General features: G+C 32.4%; 1 protein-coding gene across 1 annotated transcript; it reads right to left on the reverse strand.

Annotated features, from left to right (window-relative positions):
• Positions 1–418: 418 nt before the first annotated feature.
• LOC113516406 (synaptic vesicle glycoprotein 2B-like) lies at positions 419–16,153 on the reverse strand. Its single transcript, XM_026900822.3, has 10 exons — positions 15,831–16,153; positions 14,666–14,887; positions 11,084–11,246; positions 8,834–9,015; positions 8,363–8,547; positions 7,984–8,144; positions 7,519–7,693; positions 6,300–6,574; positions 4,502–4,629; positions 419–1,313 (listed from the first exon to the last, which is right to left on the reverse strand). The coding sequence occupies exons 1-10, from the start codon at positions 15,856–15,858 to the stop codon at positions 1,249–1,251; spliced, it is 1,584 nt and encodes a 527-aa protein (XP_026756623.3). The 5' UTR covers positions 15,859–16,153; the 3' UTR covers positions 419–1,248.
• Between the last annotated feature and the right edge of the window lie 1,292 nt (positions 16,154–17,445).

The following is a 17,445-nucleotide window of genomic DNA, read 5'->3' on the forward strand; positions in this document are numbered from 1 at the left end:
TATGTATATGGCGGACTTAATGCTAAAAGCATTCTCTCCCAGTCAACCATAGGAAAATGTCAGAATACTCGAATGCGGTAGTAGTACTAATTATTGATATACATACATACTAAAATTACATATATAAACAAATAAATATATATAAATAACAAATATACTTACACATATATGACGTATACTATGTTATACACGTCATTGAGAATAATATAAAGTAGTTATCGTTGCATAAAAATAATAAAAGTCATGCTGACAATTACTGTTTTATTAAACTTCGTCATTAAGTATATAAATAACTGACAAGATAACGTCCCTTGTATAAACAATATATATATATATATATATATATATATATATATATATATATATATATATATATATATATATATATATATATATATATAGTTTTGTTCTTAAATCAAACTAACCACAATTGAAAAAAACATTTTTTTTATTAGTCACTATTTTACATTATTTGACTTTATGTTACTCGTACGAGATATTTTCAATAATTTTGATAATTCTTTTTTTAAATTATAAATTAAATCATTTATTGGCAACAACAATTACACCTTACATCTAAGTACTATAAATATTGATATATCGATTCAATCGATTTATTTATTTTATTTTATTTTATTGGCACATAAAACCGATCACAACCTTAAAAAACTTAAGTAATAATTACATTTGTGATTCGGCTAGGTTAAATTATCCAATTACATCATGTGCACAGCTTGAGTAATTCATTAAAAGCAAACACATAATATAAAAAGAAATACTTAAAATGTTATATAAATATATAAAAAATAAAACTGTATAAAAAAAAACATATTTTCAATCGTATTCTACAAAATAGAAAACAAGTTCTTCCTAAATATCAAATATTTTGTACTGAATATGTCGATGGATTTGTGGTCGAGCAGTAAGTCGTTATAATGACGACACATCCTTACCACAGGATTGTAATAAGAAGTGTTATTTTTGTAGACTTGCAATGTAAACAATTACCAATAAATAGTTTGATCTCGTATTAACTTTATATTAGTTTTGTCACGAAGTCGCTATAAGTGTGAATATTATATTATTCCAACAGAATCACGTTAGTGTCCATTAAGTATTCACATTAATCTTGCTTTTAACATATTAAATTACTAAGTGAACAAGTTAAAACAAGTTCGAAGAAAAGTATTACGGGAACACTTAAGGAAATAGGTGCTAAATAATGAAGCAGTCTTAGAATATAGTAATTTATTTATCGCCCGCTTCGTTTTCCTTCTGTGGATTAGGTAGAAAACAAACTAAACCTGCAACACCTGAAATGGAAAAAAAATAAATAGTGTTTACTTTAAATATATTCTTTATTGCATTTGTAAATTACATATATGTAATATAATGCATTTATAAATGTGAGCAAGGGTGGACTTATCTCTGAGAGAGATCTCTTCCAGTCAACCCAAAACGGAATTAAACATGGTTGTTTTATGCACGTGTCTTCACAAGACACTTTTATGTTAATTTACAATGTTCTTTTTGTAAAATTGACTCACTGATTTATATTTGTAAAACGTTGTGTCTTGGTTTATCAAGATCATCGGGAGAATCCATTAACGGATTACCCTTGATGGACTCCCGCGATACAGGTTCGTCTAGTGCGGAGTTCAATATACTCATGTGTATAGTCCTTGTGTTTAATAAATAAATAAATAATTATAATCAAATAACCAATGACATGGGCTTTCCTAAGATAACACCTAATTCAGTTAAATATTTAAAAATTATATTTTTTATATTATCGAAGTAATTTATCAATATCATACTTAATCCTATTTTAATGGGTATTAATAGCATGGTAACCCCGCCTGTGTGTCGGTATACACTGGCGAGACTCCAGCGAGGGATTATAGGTAAGAATAGAAGCAAATCAGTTAGCCCATCGTGACGAATTTCATAAAAATTAACCAATATGGTTTTCAGGAGGAAACGCGTGGATGTCGGCCTGATACGATATATTTAATTTATTTATTATTATTGTTGTTAGATCTCCATTTCTAACAATGTCTCCCCCTTCATTTTAAACTATTAGGTACTATTATAAATCCGAAACTTTGTTAAAATATTTTGATGGATAAATGGTTAAATTTAGTACATTATTACTTTATGTACTTACAGATTTCATCTGAGCAAAGTCACGAGAGACAACTATTTTCTTACTAATATAATAAATGTAAAAATAAAATGTGAAATAACAGGATACGGGGACAACATCGTGGTCCTCAGGTCATTTAATAGCTAGTTATTATATAATGTAAATGGCCTACTAAGAAGACAATTCCCTTATTTCCCGCAGGAATGATGAATTCCTCGCGAAAAGAGCCTAAGAAGATTACTAAATCACACAAACAAATTAAGTAATTTCCCAAATTGTTATTACTACAGACGATTCTTGGATTTGTGTATTCTAAAAATAGCAATTCCGGAAATAAGTGAGGAAATTTTTCAATAAACAATGTTTTTTTTTTAATACAACTTAGAACGACAAACAAGCTGACGGCCCAACTGACGGAATGTGGTAACCGTCACCTATAGACATGAGCAGTACCATGGACATAACAGAATATACTGTTCCACCCAAGATACCCCCCATGCGTTGCCATACCTGAGTACTCAGGTGTTATTCCTCTGTATCCTATAAATTCACTACCATATCCCACCCTTCACACCGAAACACAACCATGTAAACAAAACTGCTTCACGGTTGAAACACGAATGGGACAGAGGTGCTCAAGCAAACGGCTTTTGTACAAAGTCTCCCTCTGAATAAAATGTATAAATGTATATAAAAAAAAATAAAACTCCTCGAGATAAACACTTGTGAATAAATTGCGTTGCGTAAATAATTTTATTAAGGTGAGACGTGAGCGTAGAAAGCTACACAGAAGTGTCCAACAAAATACTTCTAATGTAATAAATTTGAACGTCTCCAAAGACGCTTAGACCGTTCTTATATTTGAATACTAGCATTTGTCTGCTGCTTTATCCGCGTGGATTTCAAAAGTAAGAACTCCAATAAAATTGATTATTCCTAGATGACGTATCAATATAAAACATACACCAGTTTTTAAGCTACAACTTCGAGAAATAACTGTAACTGCATCCAATTTGGTATAATAGTTTTTGAATGATGCCGCAACAAATGACAGAGAGATAACCAGATAAAATTTCTAAAAAATATTATTTCTAAATAATAATATACAGACATTTTCTAGTTAAAATTTTATTATATTAATAAGATTTATAACCCAATTTGATTTAAATGACTAAAAAGATATGTGTAAATGTTAGTAATTAGATAAGCCTTAACTTATATGAAAAATACTAGCTTTTACTCGCGATTTCATCTATATGATCAAGATATATTGATTGACCAAATGTCCTTCCTTATCCCATATAGTACTTGTGCATGTACCAAATTTTATGAAAATTAGTCGAGCCCTTAAAGTGACAATAGATAACAAACAAACACACTTTCACTTTATTGCACTTGTAAATTACATTGTTAATGCATTTATAAACATTGTAAGCAAGGGTGGACTTATCTCTGACAAAGATCTCTTCCAGTCAACCCAATACAGTTGGAAAGCATGTCGTTAGGGGGCAGCTAAAATGCTACAACTATTAACATTTCGAATACGAATAACTATTAAAACTAATTAATACATAAACAAATAAACAATAAAATAAAATAATATACATGTATATATTAGAATATTACATAAGTAATTATACTATACATAAATAAAGGGATTGTTAGTAATGGAGACTGAGAATCCTATTGCTAGCAATATACCTAACCAGGCCGACCTCCTCGCGGTTCTCCCTGAAAACTATTATGGTTAGTTCTTGATGAATTCATCATGATGGGCTAACTGGCCTGTTTTCATTCTCATCTATCACCCTTCACTGGTGCTCCGCCAGCGTATCCCGTTAGCGCAGGCGGTGTTACCATACCATTTTGACCCAGCAAAAAAAAATATGATACTTACCTACTTATATAATATTAGAAATTTAGTTTCATGTTTTCAAGATTTGACAGTTCAATTAGAAAAATGAAAAGTTAAGATTACGACTCAAGGGGAAAAATGCAATTTCTACTTTTTCTTGAAAGAGTTACTAGAAGAACTGTCTTGTATGTAAGAAGAGAGATTTTTTTTCATTTATTTTGGCACAAACAGTTATTTCCCTGAGAAATAGGTACTTAGAAACAAGAAATTATACAATAGACTAAATAGCGCCGATATATATTTATTGTAAAGCTTGTTTTTTACCACAGGGGGCAAATGAGTATACGGCTTACCTGATGGTTAATGACTACCGCCGCCCATTAGCACCTGCAACATCGAAGGAATTGCAGGTGTTCTGGTGACTTTTTAGAAAGGAATACGCTCTTTTATTAAAGGTTACGATGTCTAACAAATAATTGTATAACTAAATTGAAACTTACATAAAGTGATCACAGATAATACTAAAAACGGCGCCATGCATCCAATTTCCAAAAAAACTGGGAATAACACATTTCCTAATAGTGACCCAGATCTACCGACCATTAGAATAATTGATGTTGTCAACCCTCTGAAAAAGAAAAAGGTTCAGTTAGTAACATCGATACTGAAATAAACATGTTTTTAATTATTTAGCCGTATGATCCCGGCCACCCCTTTCTTTCTGAAATAATGGATGGTCGAGGAATGGGCAGCATCATCCCTCTTGCAAAACCACCAAAGCCCAACTACGGTTACCAACCTACCTGCCAAATATGACAAATACTAGCAAACCCTCCTGTTTATAGGGGAGGTCTATGTATTATTAAATGGCAAAATCTACTTTCCACCCGTGTAAAGCCAGTCCGGATTACTAGTTTGTATATATTACCATACCATACCATATTAGCCGTTAATTATCCACTGCTGAACATAGGCCTCTTCGTGTTGGAGGATGTTGCCAACAGTTGCTATGGTTGACAGGCAGATTGGCAATTAGGTTTTGGTGATGTTTTAAGAGCAACCTGCAGTCTACCTTGAGCATTAAATTACTTTAGTCGCCTCTTACGGCACAATATATATATATATATATATATATATATATATATATATATATATATATATATATATATATATATATATATATATATATATATATATATATATATATATATATATATATATATATATATATATATCGCGGATGATCGCCTAATCGATGGTCGGACCAAGTAACCGCCGTTACGGGACTGTCAATTGCAGCTGCCCTGCGAGAAGCTGAAGACCGTGCAAAATGGAATATCAACATCATAAGAGAGGCAACAGACACCTTTCAAGGACACGACCCTCAGCAATGAAGAGGACGAGAGAGAGAGATATTTCAATTTAAATCTTAGTAAGTATGATTTGGTGTTTAACTTAGTGGAAAACCTCAATATCGGTTCTCAGAGCATACCATTTAAGACCTCCAACTTAGTTCAACGACTATTATTTAGCGAGAACAACTGAGACAGATGAATTTAAGTGCTCTCTGAAGGCAAAAACGATTAGAAAGCCAGGATTATGCGGTCAACAATCCTATGGATGACTGTTGAATATTCCCCAGGCCTTGGTAATGGAGTAATTCACAGTGTTTGATATATTAGCTTTAGTTTTTCTGCCAATACGAGAATATGTAAATTATTATAGTTTACCGAAAATTTAATAGAATTAATGCATAATGAAATTATTAAGGTCCTAAGTAATCATGTTAATTCCAACGCCAAAGTCTGTAATATAAAAGAATATAATAAAAAAGATTGTTTTTATTTCAATTGTCTACTTTTAAGCATAGAATGCCTTGTTTGTTAGTATGTCACCACTCGGAAAACCACGGTAAAAACAAGGACAAAAATATTTTGACAAGTCTGCAATACTTTTTAGTTTTTGTTTCTTTTTTAACCAACTTCAAAAAAGGAGAAAGTTCTATATTGTACTGTAATTTTTTTTATATATGCCCACCGATTTCTCCTTCAGTTGTGGTTAAAAATTATTTTTTTTTTACTCGGTAGTACTCCTGACTAGTTGGTATGTTTATTATAACACACACAGCATAACACTTAACTTGGTCGAAGGATTTGTAGTAGCGTCCCTCTTAAATCACCACCAAAAGCCTAATTGCGGTTGCCAACCATCTTGCAGAGGGTAGCAACTACTGGCAAACACCGCAACACACAGCGGATAAATAATGGCAAAAATAACACACATAACTCAATAACTCACCTCAATGTAGTTGGGAATACTCTAACAAGTATACTCTGCTGAAGACTCAGTGCTGTCTGCATAAATCCACATGTAGCTGATACCAATATAGCTATTTGTATTGATGAATACGTCCAATAGAGACATCCCGAGCACGTTGCACTCAGTATCAAGAGAACTATCATTAGTGGTTTCTGACCAAAGAATGCTACCAAGTAACCGCTCGTGGCTATACAGCTGAGTGAGACGACACCTAAAATTATCCCGTTTATATACGTCTCAGCTCCACTTACTTGCTGTAAAATAATTGTGAATCAACAAATCGGATATCGAAAAAAATTTAACATTTATTATAACATCATATTATTTGATATATAACTAGCATTTGCCCGCTGTTTTATTATATTAAGTAAAAAAAAAATAAGTAAAAAATAGATTAGACCACATTTAAACAACGTATCAAGAAAAAAACATAAACGAGAATCTAAGTCCGACCTTCGTGATTACAACTGAAGACTGAATCTAATTAGGTGCAGTTTTTCGTGATGAAAGAATATATATAGACAAAATTTCAAACTTTATTATTTTGGCTTCTATTGATCATATTAAGATCCTTCATATATTTATTATCTTAAATATCTCAATATATCATTGTTGAAGGTTTTATAAATAAAATAGTAAATGTCTTTTATAGCCAAATTGTTGGAACTGTATTATCCGCATAAAAATACTTTTTCAGTTACAACTGAATTTCTGAAAATATTTTTTAAGACCTTATAAAGACTACAAATTATACTTTAGTGCCTAGGGCCCGAAAGAATCTTTTCTACCATCTACGATAAAGACATCAATCTTATGAGGTTCATCGTGATACGCCCGACCAGTTCCGATAAAATATAGTTGGGATACTAGTCCAACTTAATAGCTAGTCTATGTTTTATAGGTTATTATAATTAAACTAAATTTTATTCAGCTACTTCCTTGTGGTAATTATGACAACAACAAAAAATAGGGAAAACTCACCGATTTTAATTCTATTGCTAAGTTTATGGCACTATTATTTATATTAATGCAAAAAACTCAGTGTACACATTTTACTTTTCAAAAGAAAAGTTTATATTATTATTTCATTCAATTGTGGATTTAAAAAAGTTTAAATTTAGAATAAATACAATTACGCACACTTCTGTATACGGAACAAGGGACCATTTATAACTTAATTTATCTCTAGCTTACTTACCGGTATACACTCTTGAGGTTCAGAAACATTAATATTAATTTGAGAAACTTTTCTAGCCAACTCTGTTGTGTATTCGTTCAGCATAGTACAGAACTGTTCAGTTTCATTGTGTATTTTCTGATAGTTTTCAACTATTGTCGATAGTTGAGGGTACCATAACCTTAATGCGGTATAACTGTAAAAAAATGGAACTGGTAACTGTTAAAAAAAATACGTGAGGCAAAGGAACGCCTTATATTTAAATTTTTTGTATACAAGAAGGTTTCATTAGATTTAGTAATACTATTATATTTTAATGACTGAAACGTCTAACTATTAGTTTTCATCGTTCGGTCCCATTATTGTTATTTGTAAAACTTGTCAAAAAATGTTATGTTGTAATAATTATAATGACATTTCTAATTAATAATATAATTGTTTTGATTGATTGATTGATTAAATTATTAATTAATATTTAATACTTACGCCAACAAACATACGAATGTCATAACACAAAAAAGTATTAGTCGCATAAGTAAAGGTTTTCTGAATAAATTCTTCACTTCAATTAGCCCATTTACTATTTGTTTTTTGAAGCTATGTGTAACTGTCGGTATATATTCACCTTTAGAGTTCAATGATAAAATCTGTAATAATATTAATATTACAATTACAGGTAATATAGAATTATCGAAGTATCATATTTTAATAATAGAGAAATTTACTGAATTTTACTAAAGTCATTGCTGAGTTATTTGCTGAGTCTACTAATTTTAATAGATATTGCTGAGTTTTTTATTAAGTTCACTTTATTAAGAGATCTATGCAGAAATCATATTTTAAACGGATACTTCAAGTCACTTACAGGAAACGATTCTTTTGGAACTCCATTATTTATGCTGTAGATTTTTTGTAATATTTCTAGAGCTTCATTTTCTCGTCCATGACTCAACAGAAATTTCGGACTTTCCGGTAACCAGTAATAACTTATACCAGCCAACAAACTCCAAATGGAGCATATGAAAAAATAAATATTCCATGAGTGGAAAACTGAAAACAAATATTGTTATTAAAAAAAAACTGTTATTTCCTTTAAGGAGTAATTAATTTTAGAATATTTCGTACTACCAACAATAAATAGTTTTTTTTTTATGTAACTTGATAAACACACTGACGGTCCATTTATAGTACTAATTGGCTCCTATAATAAGTACATATGTATATAAACAGTATTGAGATATTTGAAATTATTTTCCACGGAAAGGCGGGCGCCTCCCTCTCCCTCTCTCTGGAGTTATAATAAAAATAAAAATATAGATAAGGATATCATATTTACCAAAACGATCTTCCAAAAGAACAAAATCCCATGGTTGTGGCAGTATCGCCCATGACATTAAAGCCATAACTATTAAAGAAATTGACATGAAACCAGCGTAACACATCATCACTCTATCTCTTACGTTTTTATGAGTATATTCTGAGATCATTACTGACGTTGCACTGAAGCTTATACTTAAACTGAAAAAAAAAGGATTATCAATAATAAAAATAAAGTCTATAACAATAACGTCCCACTATTTAAATGAGTTTTTCACTGCAGCGTTTCACATTAAACCGATCGGACAACAGAACATGTGTCAACCATTTATAGTGAAGTAGTGTCGTGTGGTCCCGGCATAGAATAAGCCACCCCTTCCTTTCCCGTGGGTATCGTAAGAAGCAACTAAGACAGGGCGAGAGATAGGCAGCAGCGTCCCTCTTAAAATATCTCTAAAGCCTAACTACGGTTGCCAATCCGTCTGCCAAGCGTGGCAACTATTGGCAAAACCTATCAAAGGGAAGGCATATATTTAGCTAGCAGTGGTCAGTTAAAGAGTGATATAATGAGAGTGTGGTACTTAATAATAAGTGTGAAAAAATAAAGGTTATATATATATATATATATATATATATATATATATATATATATATATATAATAAAATATAAACATTAACTGAATTCTGAATTTATTTTGAATGCTTAATACAAGAGCTATTTCGCATGTCACAATAGAAGCCTACTACTGGAATTAAATAAATTAACGCTGATTACTTACTAAGTGTGCAAAGGGATTAAACAAAATAATCTCTTAGCACCACCGAGCGATTAGAGGTGCGCCTGAAAGTGTCCGAAATGCGTTAATGGGGAAATTCAACGTAGATTCATTATTAGGGATATAATTCCTCTGTCACGGGATTTCTCTTATTTATACCTTAACAACCTTACCGTCTTGCCCTAACAAACCATTAACGTTCTACCGGGCATGGATTTTTTCCCATAAAGGAAGGTAAAAAGAATATTGCCTAACTTGTGGGCATGAAAATGATTGCTACTTTTAATTCATTATCATTTAGATAAATTGTTTCTCGTTAAACAGTACTTTTATCTATGAAAATTCATCATTAGTGATTTTCGTTCACAATAATGTAGTTTATCATTGATATTAATATGTTTATCATTATCAAAGTGATTAAACCTATGAAAAATCACAAACGGTGATTTTTGCTCTTAATAACGTTAAACGTTATTAACGTTAAACTTTATAACGCTCTTAATATATCACTTGTTATTATTTATTATTGAAAATTAACAGTAAATTATGATTTCTATAATCAGTATGCTAATATATTAGAATTTACTGGGCATTTTCCGCAATTAATCTCATCAAACAACGAATGTTTACTTAATACTTAGTAGTTTTTGCAATCATGATTTAAATTGTTATTTAATTATTTACAAAGACTTTTTAAGAGCGTACAAAAATTATAGTTATTATATGGTATTTCTCTTACTTCAAATATAACGTTATTTCATCCCAGGCATATTGTAACAGGCATCTACGGAAACTAAACATAACGTTCCGATGCAAAAGAAGAAAAACTCGAAAAAAAACATAAATTAAACCGCCTGCCCAGTATGGCAATTGTAAGTCATAATATAGTCTTATTATGAGGAAAACTCCGTAGAAAGTTATGGGTTAATGGGTTGTTAAGATGAAACTACTATGGGTAAGTGCACGTATTGAATAACGAGATAGTTCATAGACTTATAGGGTAATGGCAGCACCACGTCCTTCCAAAAGTCCCTGAGCTTCGCCGCTACACCTTGGTCCTAAAAAGGATAACGGCTGGCCAGCCTCAGATCCAGATCGTTATCCAATTAGGCACATACATGATTTCGCCCATAGCATCTCTGGTTGTAAAATCTTTTCCACAATAGACTTAGTTAAAGCCTATAATCAGATCCCAGTTTTTGAGGAAGATATACCGAAAACTGCAATTGTGTGGCCTTTCGGAGTATAGACTTTTTTTTTGTGTAAAGTGTAAAACTAGAAAAATGGATATGCAGAGTGACAAAACTAGAAAAATGGATATGCGTGTGTGTCGCAATGTTCTGTGATGTAGGTCCGTGCTCAGCATATTGCTGCAACTAATGTTATTATTAACTAATAGTAACTATCATTAACTAATAATAATAGTATGTATTCTTATTATATCATTGTGAGACAATAGAAATTATTGACACTGATAGCAAATATATACTCACAAAATGCCTTCTATTAGTTTAACTAATAACAATACTAAATAACTCTGGCTCGTCCCTTCGAGTATTGAACACACAAACATCCCGAAATATCCGCTCACGAGAAATATTCTTCTGCCGAACGCGTCCGTTAGGAAACCCGTGAATAATGCCGCACCCACTTGACCTGTAATGAATATTATTACTCATTTATGGCGGGAAACTATGGTGTAGCTGAGATTTTTACAGAGTAATAATTAAAGATTGTGTCCAAGAAAAAAAGAGAGAGACTTTGTATAAAAGTCGTATGCTTGGGTACCTCTGCCCATTCGTGTTTCTACCGTGTAGCAGTTATGTTTGCATGGCTGTGTTTCAGTTTGAAGGATAGGATATGGCAGCCAATTTACAGGGAAATAATATAATAATATAGAAGGAATAACACCCGAGTCCTCAAAAATGGCAACGCATGGTTATCTTGGGCGAAACAGTATACTCCGTTATGTCCATGGTACTGCTCATGTCTATAGGCGACGGTTACCACTTTCAATCAGGCGGGCCGTCAACTTGTTTGCCGTTCTAAGTTGTATAAAAAAACTAACTTTAATTGTGACAAAGTTATTTTGACTTCATCCCTCATGTAACAAGGATAAGCAATACGACTAATGCCTCTAGCATTACAAGCTTTCATGCACTACGATTTTTCTTGTATAAATAAAACGACAAATTAAGTTTGCTCCACAAAAAAACCGAATTCATTTTTGACAAAACTAATTATGTTTATTAAAAAAACTAAACAACTGGACCGATCTCGATAGAATTTCTATGAAACTAATTTATGAACGTATCCATTCAGATAAAAACATTACAAAACTGTTTACAACTAAAGGTCACGACTACTTTCTGATCTGATACTGCTTAATCGTTTGTATAAGAATACAATTTCATTATATATATAAATAAACTTTTTGAAAAAAGTTACGACTGAATAAGAAATTCAACCCGTTCTTCTTGGCTGAAGTTGCGTTTCGAACGGATGGTAATGAAAAAATGAGTATTCCAAAATGTTTAATTCTAAGTACCATCATCAGGGGGGAATAGCAATATGCCCTATTAGGTCGACCTCCACGTAGTTCCCCCTGGAAAGCATCGTGAACAATTCTTGTTGAATTCGTCACGATGGGCTAACTGACCTACTTCATCCTCACCTATCATCCTTCACTGGTGCCCCGCCGGTGTATACCAACAGCGCGAGTGGGGTACCATTTCATTATCACCCACAAAAATAAGAACCATCATTATTTCAGTCACTATCTATCCACTGCTGTACATAAGCCTCCCCCATAGACTGCCATAAAAAAATTCCTGAACCACCTGCATTCACTGACTCCCTCCAATGCATTTCAGGTCGTCACTCCATCTAGTGGGGGGTTATTCTACAATGATAAGTGTGTGTGTTACTTAAATAAAAATATTTATTCCTTCTTCTTTCTTTCTTTCTTTATATCCCGGTTACACGAACGAAGTCGCAAGTAACGAGTAAAAAAAATTTATTCAAATCTCATTAACACGGATATGATGTTTCATTATACAAAGAAACGGTTTGGAAAATATTTACTTATCATTATCAAGAGTGGAATAAAATGAAAAAACCCATTTAATGAGTTTAATAAATATTTTGTATACGATATCACATTGACATGCAAACGAAAATTATATTTAAAATTATTTCGAATTTATACTAAAAAATAAATGCCTGTCATACCATAGTTTCAAGTACTATTTTTATGCAACTTAGAATAGCAAACAAGCTGACGGCCCACCTGATTAAAAGTGGTAACCGTCGCCTATAGACATGAACAGTATCATGGAAATAACAGAGTATACTGTATCGCCCATGATACCCTTCATGCATAGCCATTCCTGAGAACTAAGGTGTTTTGCCACTGTAGGTTAAGAGGACATTGGGACACTCACATCATCAGCTGAGCCAGTTCTTTTTGCCTAATATGAGACACTTCTCGTATTTATAATATTTTTGTATTATCTGTTGTAATTATGTATTTTTCTGGCAATAAATATTTTCTACTCTATTCTGTATCCCATAATTTCACTGCCATATCCTACTCTTCAAATCGAACTTAACAAAAATAATAAACAATACTTCTAGATAAGATATTTTTACAAATCTAACAAGAAAATTTTAGTACTTTTTTATACCACTAAGGTGGCAAACAAGCATATAGTCCGTCTGATAATAAACAGTCATTGTAGCTTATGGATGCCTGTAACACTAAGGCTATACACATACACGTTGCCGATCCTGAAGAAATCTTAATATACCCTTTTTGAAAAACCCTATACTCTAGGAAAACCTCGGCTGGGAAGCCATTCTGTAGCTTAAGTGTTCGCGTGAGAAAATTCCTTTGGAACTGCATTGTACGTGTCCATTTAGGTTCAAGCATCTGAAAATGAATCCCCTATTAATAGCAAGCAATACAATGATAAAAGGTAACTGCAGGAATCATTTCAAATAATTCTTCAGAATACAATCCGTTATACAAGCGGTAGAACATACAAAGGGAGGCAAAGTCTCGCCTTAGACTTAAATGATCGATACCGCATGAAAGCTTGGGATCGTCGACAATTCTCATAGCCTGTCTTTGAACCGAGTCAAGAGGATCAAGCCGGTATCTAGGTGCTCTAGCCCATTTGATTACAAACTTAACAGATAGTCAGAAATGAATGCAAAACTTGATTAAACGCGCTCTATTTTCTGTGCCGCTTTTTTTGTATCGGATTATGCATTTAGATTTTCTTTTATAAATTTGTCATCATTCCAGTAATAAAAAAATACATTATATATGCATATTATAACAACAAATATATTTTATACCTTAGTACTTTATAAACTAAGGTATAAAATATATTTGTTTAACATTATCAGCCATACCTTAAAAGGAAAATGGGACGCATTTAATCCGTTTAATAAATATTTAATTATCCCCATTAAGAATTGCCGACGTGGATATAATATTACATTAGAATTATTTTAATTAGGGACAATGGGATTGGCCTAAGCTGGGATTATGAAATACCTTTACAGTAAACAATTTTAATTAAATAATCATTAAAATCGTTTTGTATTAATAAAATATTTTATAACATAAACAAGCAATTTTAATAGTGAGAAAAATAATGTTGGAACCATATTCCTAATTGTGATTCAAACATAACTACCAAAATAGGTTCGGAATTAACGAGGAAAATATTTCAAAACATACGGTATAGACAAAAAATAAAAATAAATATTATATATACATATAAATATTTTCTTGTTTATTACCTTATAACTCCGTTCGTTGTAAACCGATTTCGAAAATTCTTTTTTTTTATCTGAAACGATATACTTACAGATTGGCCCCATGGAAATTTTATCAAAATTAGTTCAGTAGTTTAGTTCTTCAGTCATAATAATTAGTTTTGCTACAATTGAAGTCAGTTTTTTGTGAAAATTACATCGTCTAATTCTTAAAACTATTTATTTAGTTATAGACGAGTGCATCTTGTTTCTTAATTATATATTTTTTAATTAATTAAGGTACTTACCAACAAATGGTATGGCATTTAATAGTCCCTTCTGCATTATTGTCATATGTAGGTCACATTCTGCACTCGGCAAAATATACGACGAAGTAGTTGTGGCTGTAGTCGAAGCAAACACTCCAGTCATTGACGCGAATAGAAGGAGAAGATGGAATTTTCCAAATTTGCATAGGACCAGTGCTTCTTCGATAATTTCCATTGGATCTCTTTTCTTAGTGGACGCATCTAAAAGGAAATGCTCATTTAATGAATTAGGAGATGTCATCGTCATCATCATTTCAGCCATTAAATATTTACTGCTGAATATAAGCCTCTCCCTATTGGGTGGTTTTGCCAATAGTTACCAAACTAAGCAGGCGGATTGGCAACCGCAGTTTTTGGTGATATTTAAATACTCTACTTTTTTCTATTTAAGTACTCTGTTGTCCATCCCTCGACCATCAATACCAGAGGGAGACTTTGTACAAAAGTCGTTTGCTTGGGTACCTCTGTCCCATTCGTGTTTCAACCGTGAAGCAGTTGTGTTTGCATGGCTGTGTTTCGGTTTGAAGGGTGGGATATGGCGTGAATTTACAGGGTACAGAGGAATAACACCTGAGTCCTCAGGAATGGCAACGCATTGGGGGTATCATGGGCGAAACAATATACTCTGTTATGTCCATGATACTGCTCATGTCTATAGGCAACGGTTACCATTTTCCATCAGGTAGACCGCCAGCTTGTTTGCCATTCTAAGTTGTATAAAAAAAAGTGACAGTGGACTGTTCAAATATCTCAAAAACCGACAAACGGTGGAGAAAGAAGGTTCTTGAGTTGCGACCCATTACTGGCACGTAATGTAGGTCGACCCCCATTAGATGGAGAAACAAACTCAAATGCGAATCAGCGAGTCAGTGGATGCAGGTGATTTGGGACCGTTACTTATGGAAGTCTATGAGGGAGGACTATATTCAGCAGTGGGAAAATAACAGCATCATGTAAAAACTATTGCATCAAACCGGATGCGATTTTCACTATTGTCTTCCTGAAAGTATAACTTAAAAACTGGTATATATTTTATCTTTACACACCATCTGCCATCTAGAAGTAATTTATTTCATTGATTCCTAGTTCCGAAATCCGCACGTACAAAGTAGCGTGCAAGTGTAAGTTAAAATTATTCACTTACCTTCACTATTTTTTCCAATATCTGCCATTTTTTTATAATATTAAATACTGTCAACCAAAAGCACTTTCAACAACAACTTCATAAAAAAAATATTAAGAAACTATTATTGTATTTTTTTTAATAATCGAACACTGATTCTCTATTTAAAATCGTATATTTTTGGTTTTAATTTATCAAAAATTGCACATTAATTCTATATTTAAAATAATATATATTCATTCCTTTTTTAAATAAAGAATGCAAACACTTTCGCTTCTGGTATCATGTCACATAAGCGCGCGGTACATACGTATTGTAATCGAAACCGGCGGTAATGTACGAGTAATAATGTTGGTTTGAGATAAAATTAATTTAAACGTAAACATGACATAGCACTATATAACATTGTTAATTGTTACAAGTAAATATACTTTAAAATCTATGTGAGGACGGTGTAAGAATACTGTATGTCTGCACTCTTTTTATCTCCAATTACCTTTTTTTTAATGGATGAAACAGGTCATATATGACTAGTCAGTCTTGTCCTGACTAAAGTATAGATTACTTCAGTCATGTCTTGACCCCGACATAGTGGATTGACATAGAAACAACAGCAATAAAAATTAGGTATGTATTATTTACCTGCAATTGCGTAGCGTTAAGTGCCAATAGTGTATTTAAAATAGATAGAGTATGTCAACATAACTACTAGATAGGGAGTCCCAATGGTTTTGCCAAAAAATGTCCAACGTTTTCTTGTGTGTGTATGCATAGAAGTACAAGAATTTGTAGTTTACCAGAGGGAGACTTTGTACAAAAGTCGTTTGCTTGGGTACCTCTGTCCCATTCGTGTTTCAACCGTGAAGCAGTTGTGTTTGCATGGCTGTGTTTCGGTTTGAAGGGTGGGATATGGCGTGAATTTACTGGGTACAGAGGAATAACACCTGAGTCCTCAGGAATGGCAACGCATGGGGGGTATCATGGGCGAAGCAGTGTACTCTGTTATGTCCACCATGGACTATATCTATGCTACTGCTCATGTCTATAGGCGACGGTTACCACTTTCCATCAGGTGGACCGTCAGCTTGTTTGCCATTCTAAGTTGTATAAAAAAAAAAAGTTGTTTCTTAATATTAAAATTAGTAATATTAATACATATAAAAGATAAAAATTTTATTAATACATAATTTTCCCCTTACAATATCATATAGGGCATTTCAAAACACGTGACTATAAAAGTTTAAACGACCGGCAACGTACAAGTAACTCCTGCCGTGTTTCAAGTGTTCATAGGCGACGGTATCCTCTTTCTATCAGGTGGACCGTCTGCCCATTTGCCTCCCTAACAATAAAAAAAAATTAAATAAATAATATCATATTAAAATACTATATTATTAATATAATTAATCATATAATATTTAAATAAAATAACAAAAAATTCTCACGCCTGTACTTAAAAAAAACCGAATAGAACAATAATTTGATTCACATTAATATTTTCCTTTACCGATCCTGTATCGATTTTGAAATACGTATTCGTTATTAGAATCATTAAATGTGACTGCCATTGTAATATATATACATATATATGTTTATTAATTTGTATATCATATGATTATACGTTAGATTGATATCC

Source organism: Galleria mellonella, unplaced genomic scaffold (assembly GCF_026898425.1).
Source record: "Galleria mellonella isolate WM207_F2 unplaced genomic scaffold, CSIRO_AGI_GalMel_v1 utg1267, whole genome shotgun sequence".
NCBI classification, from domain to species: Eukaryota; Metazoa; Arthropoda; class Insecta; order Lepidoptera; family Pyralidae; genus Galleria; species Galleria mellonella.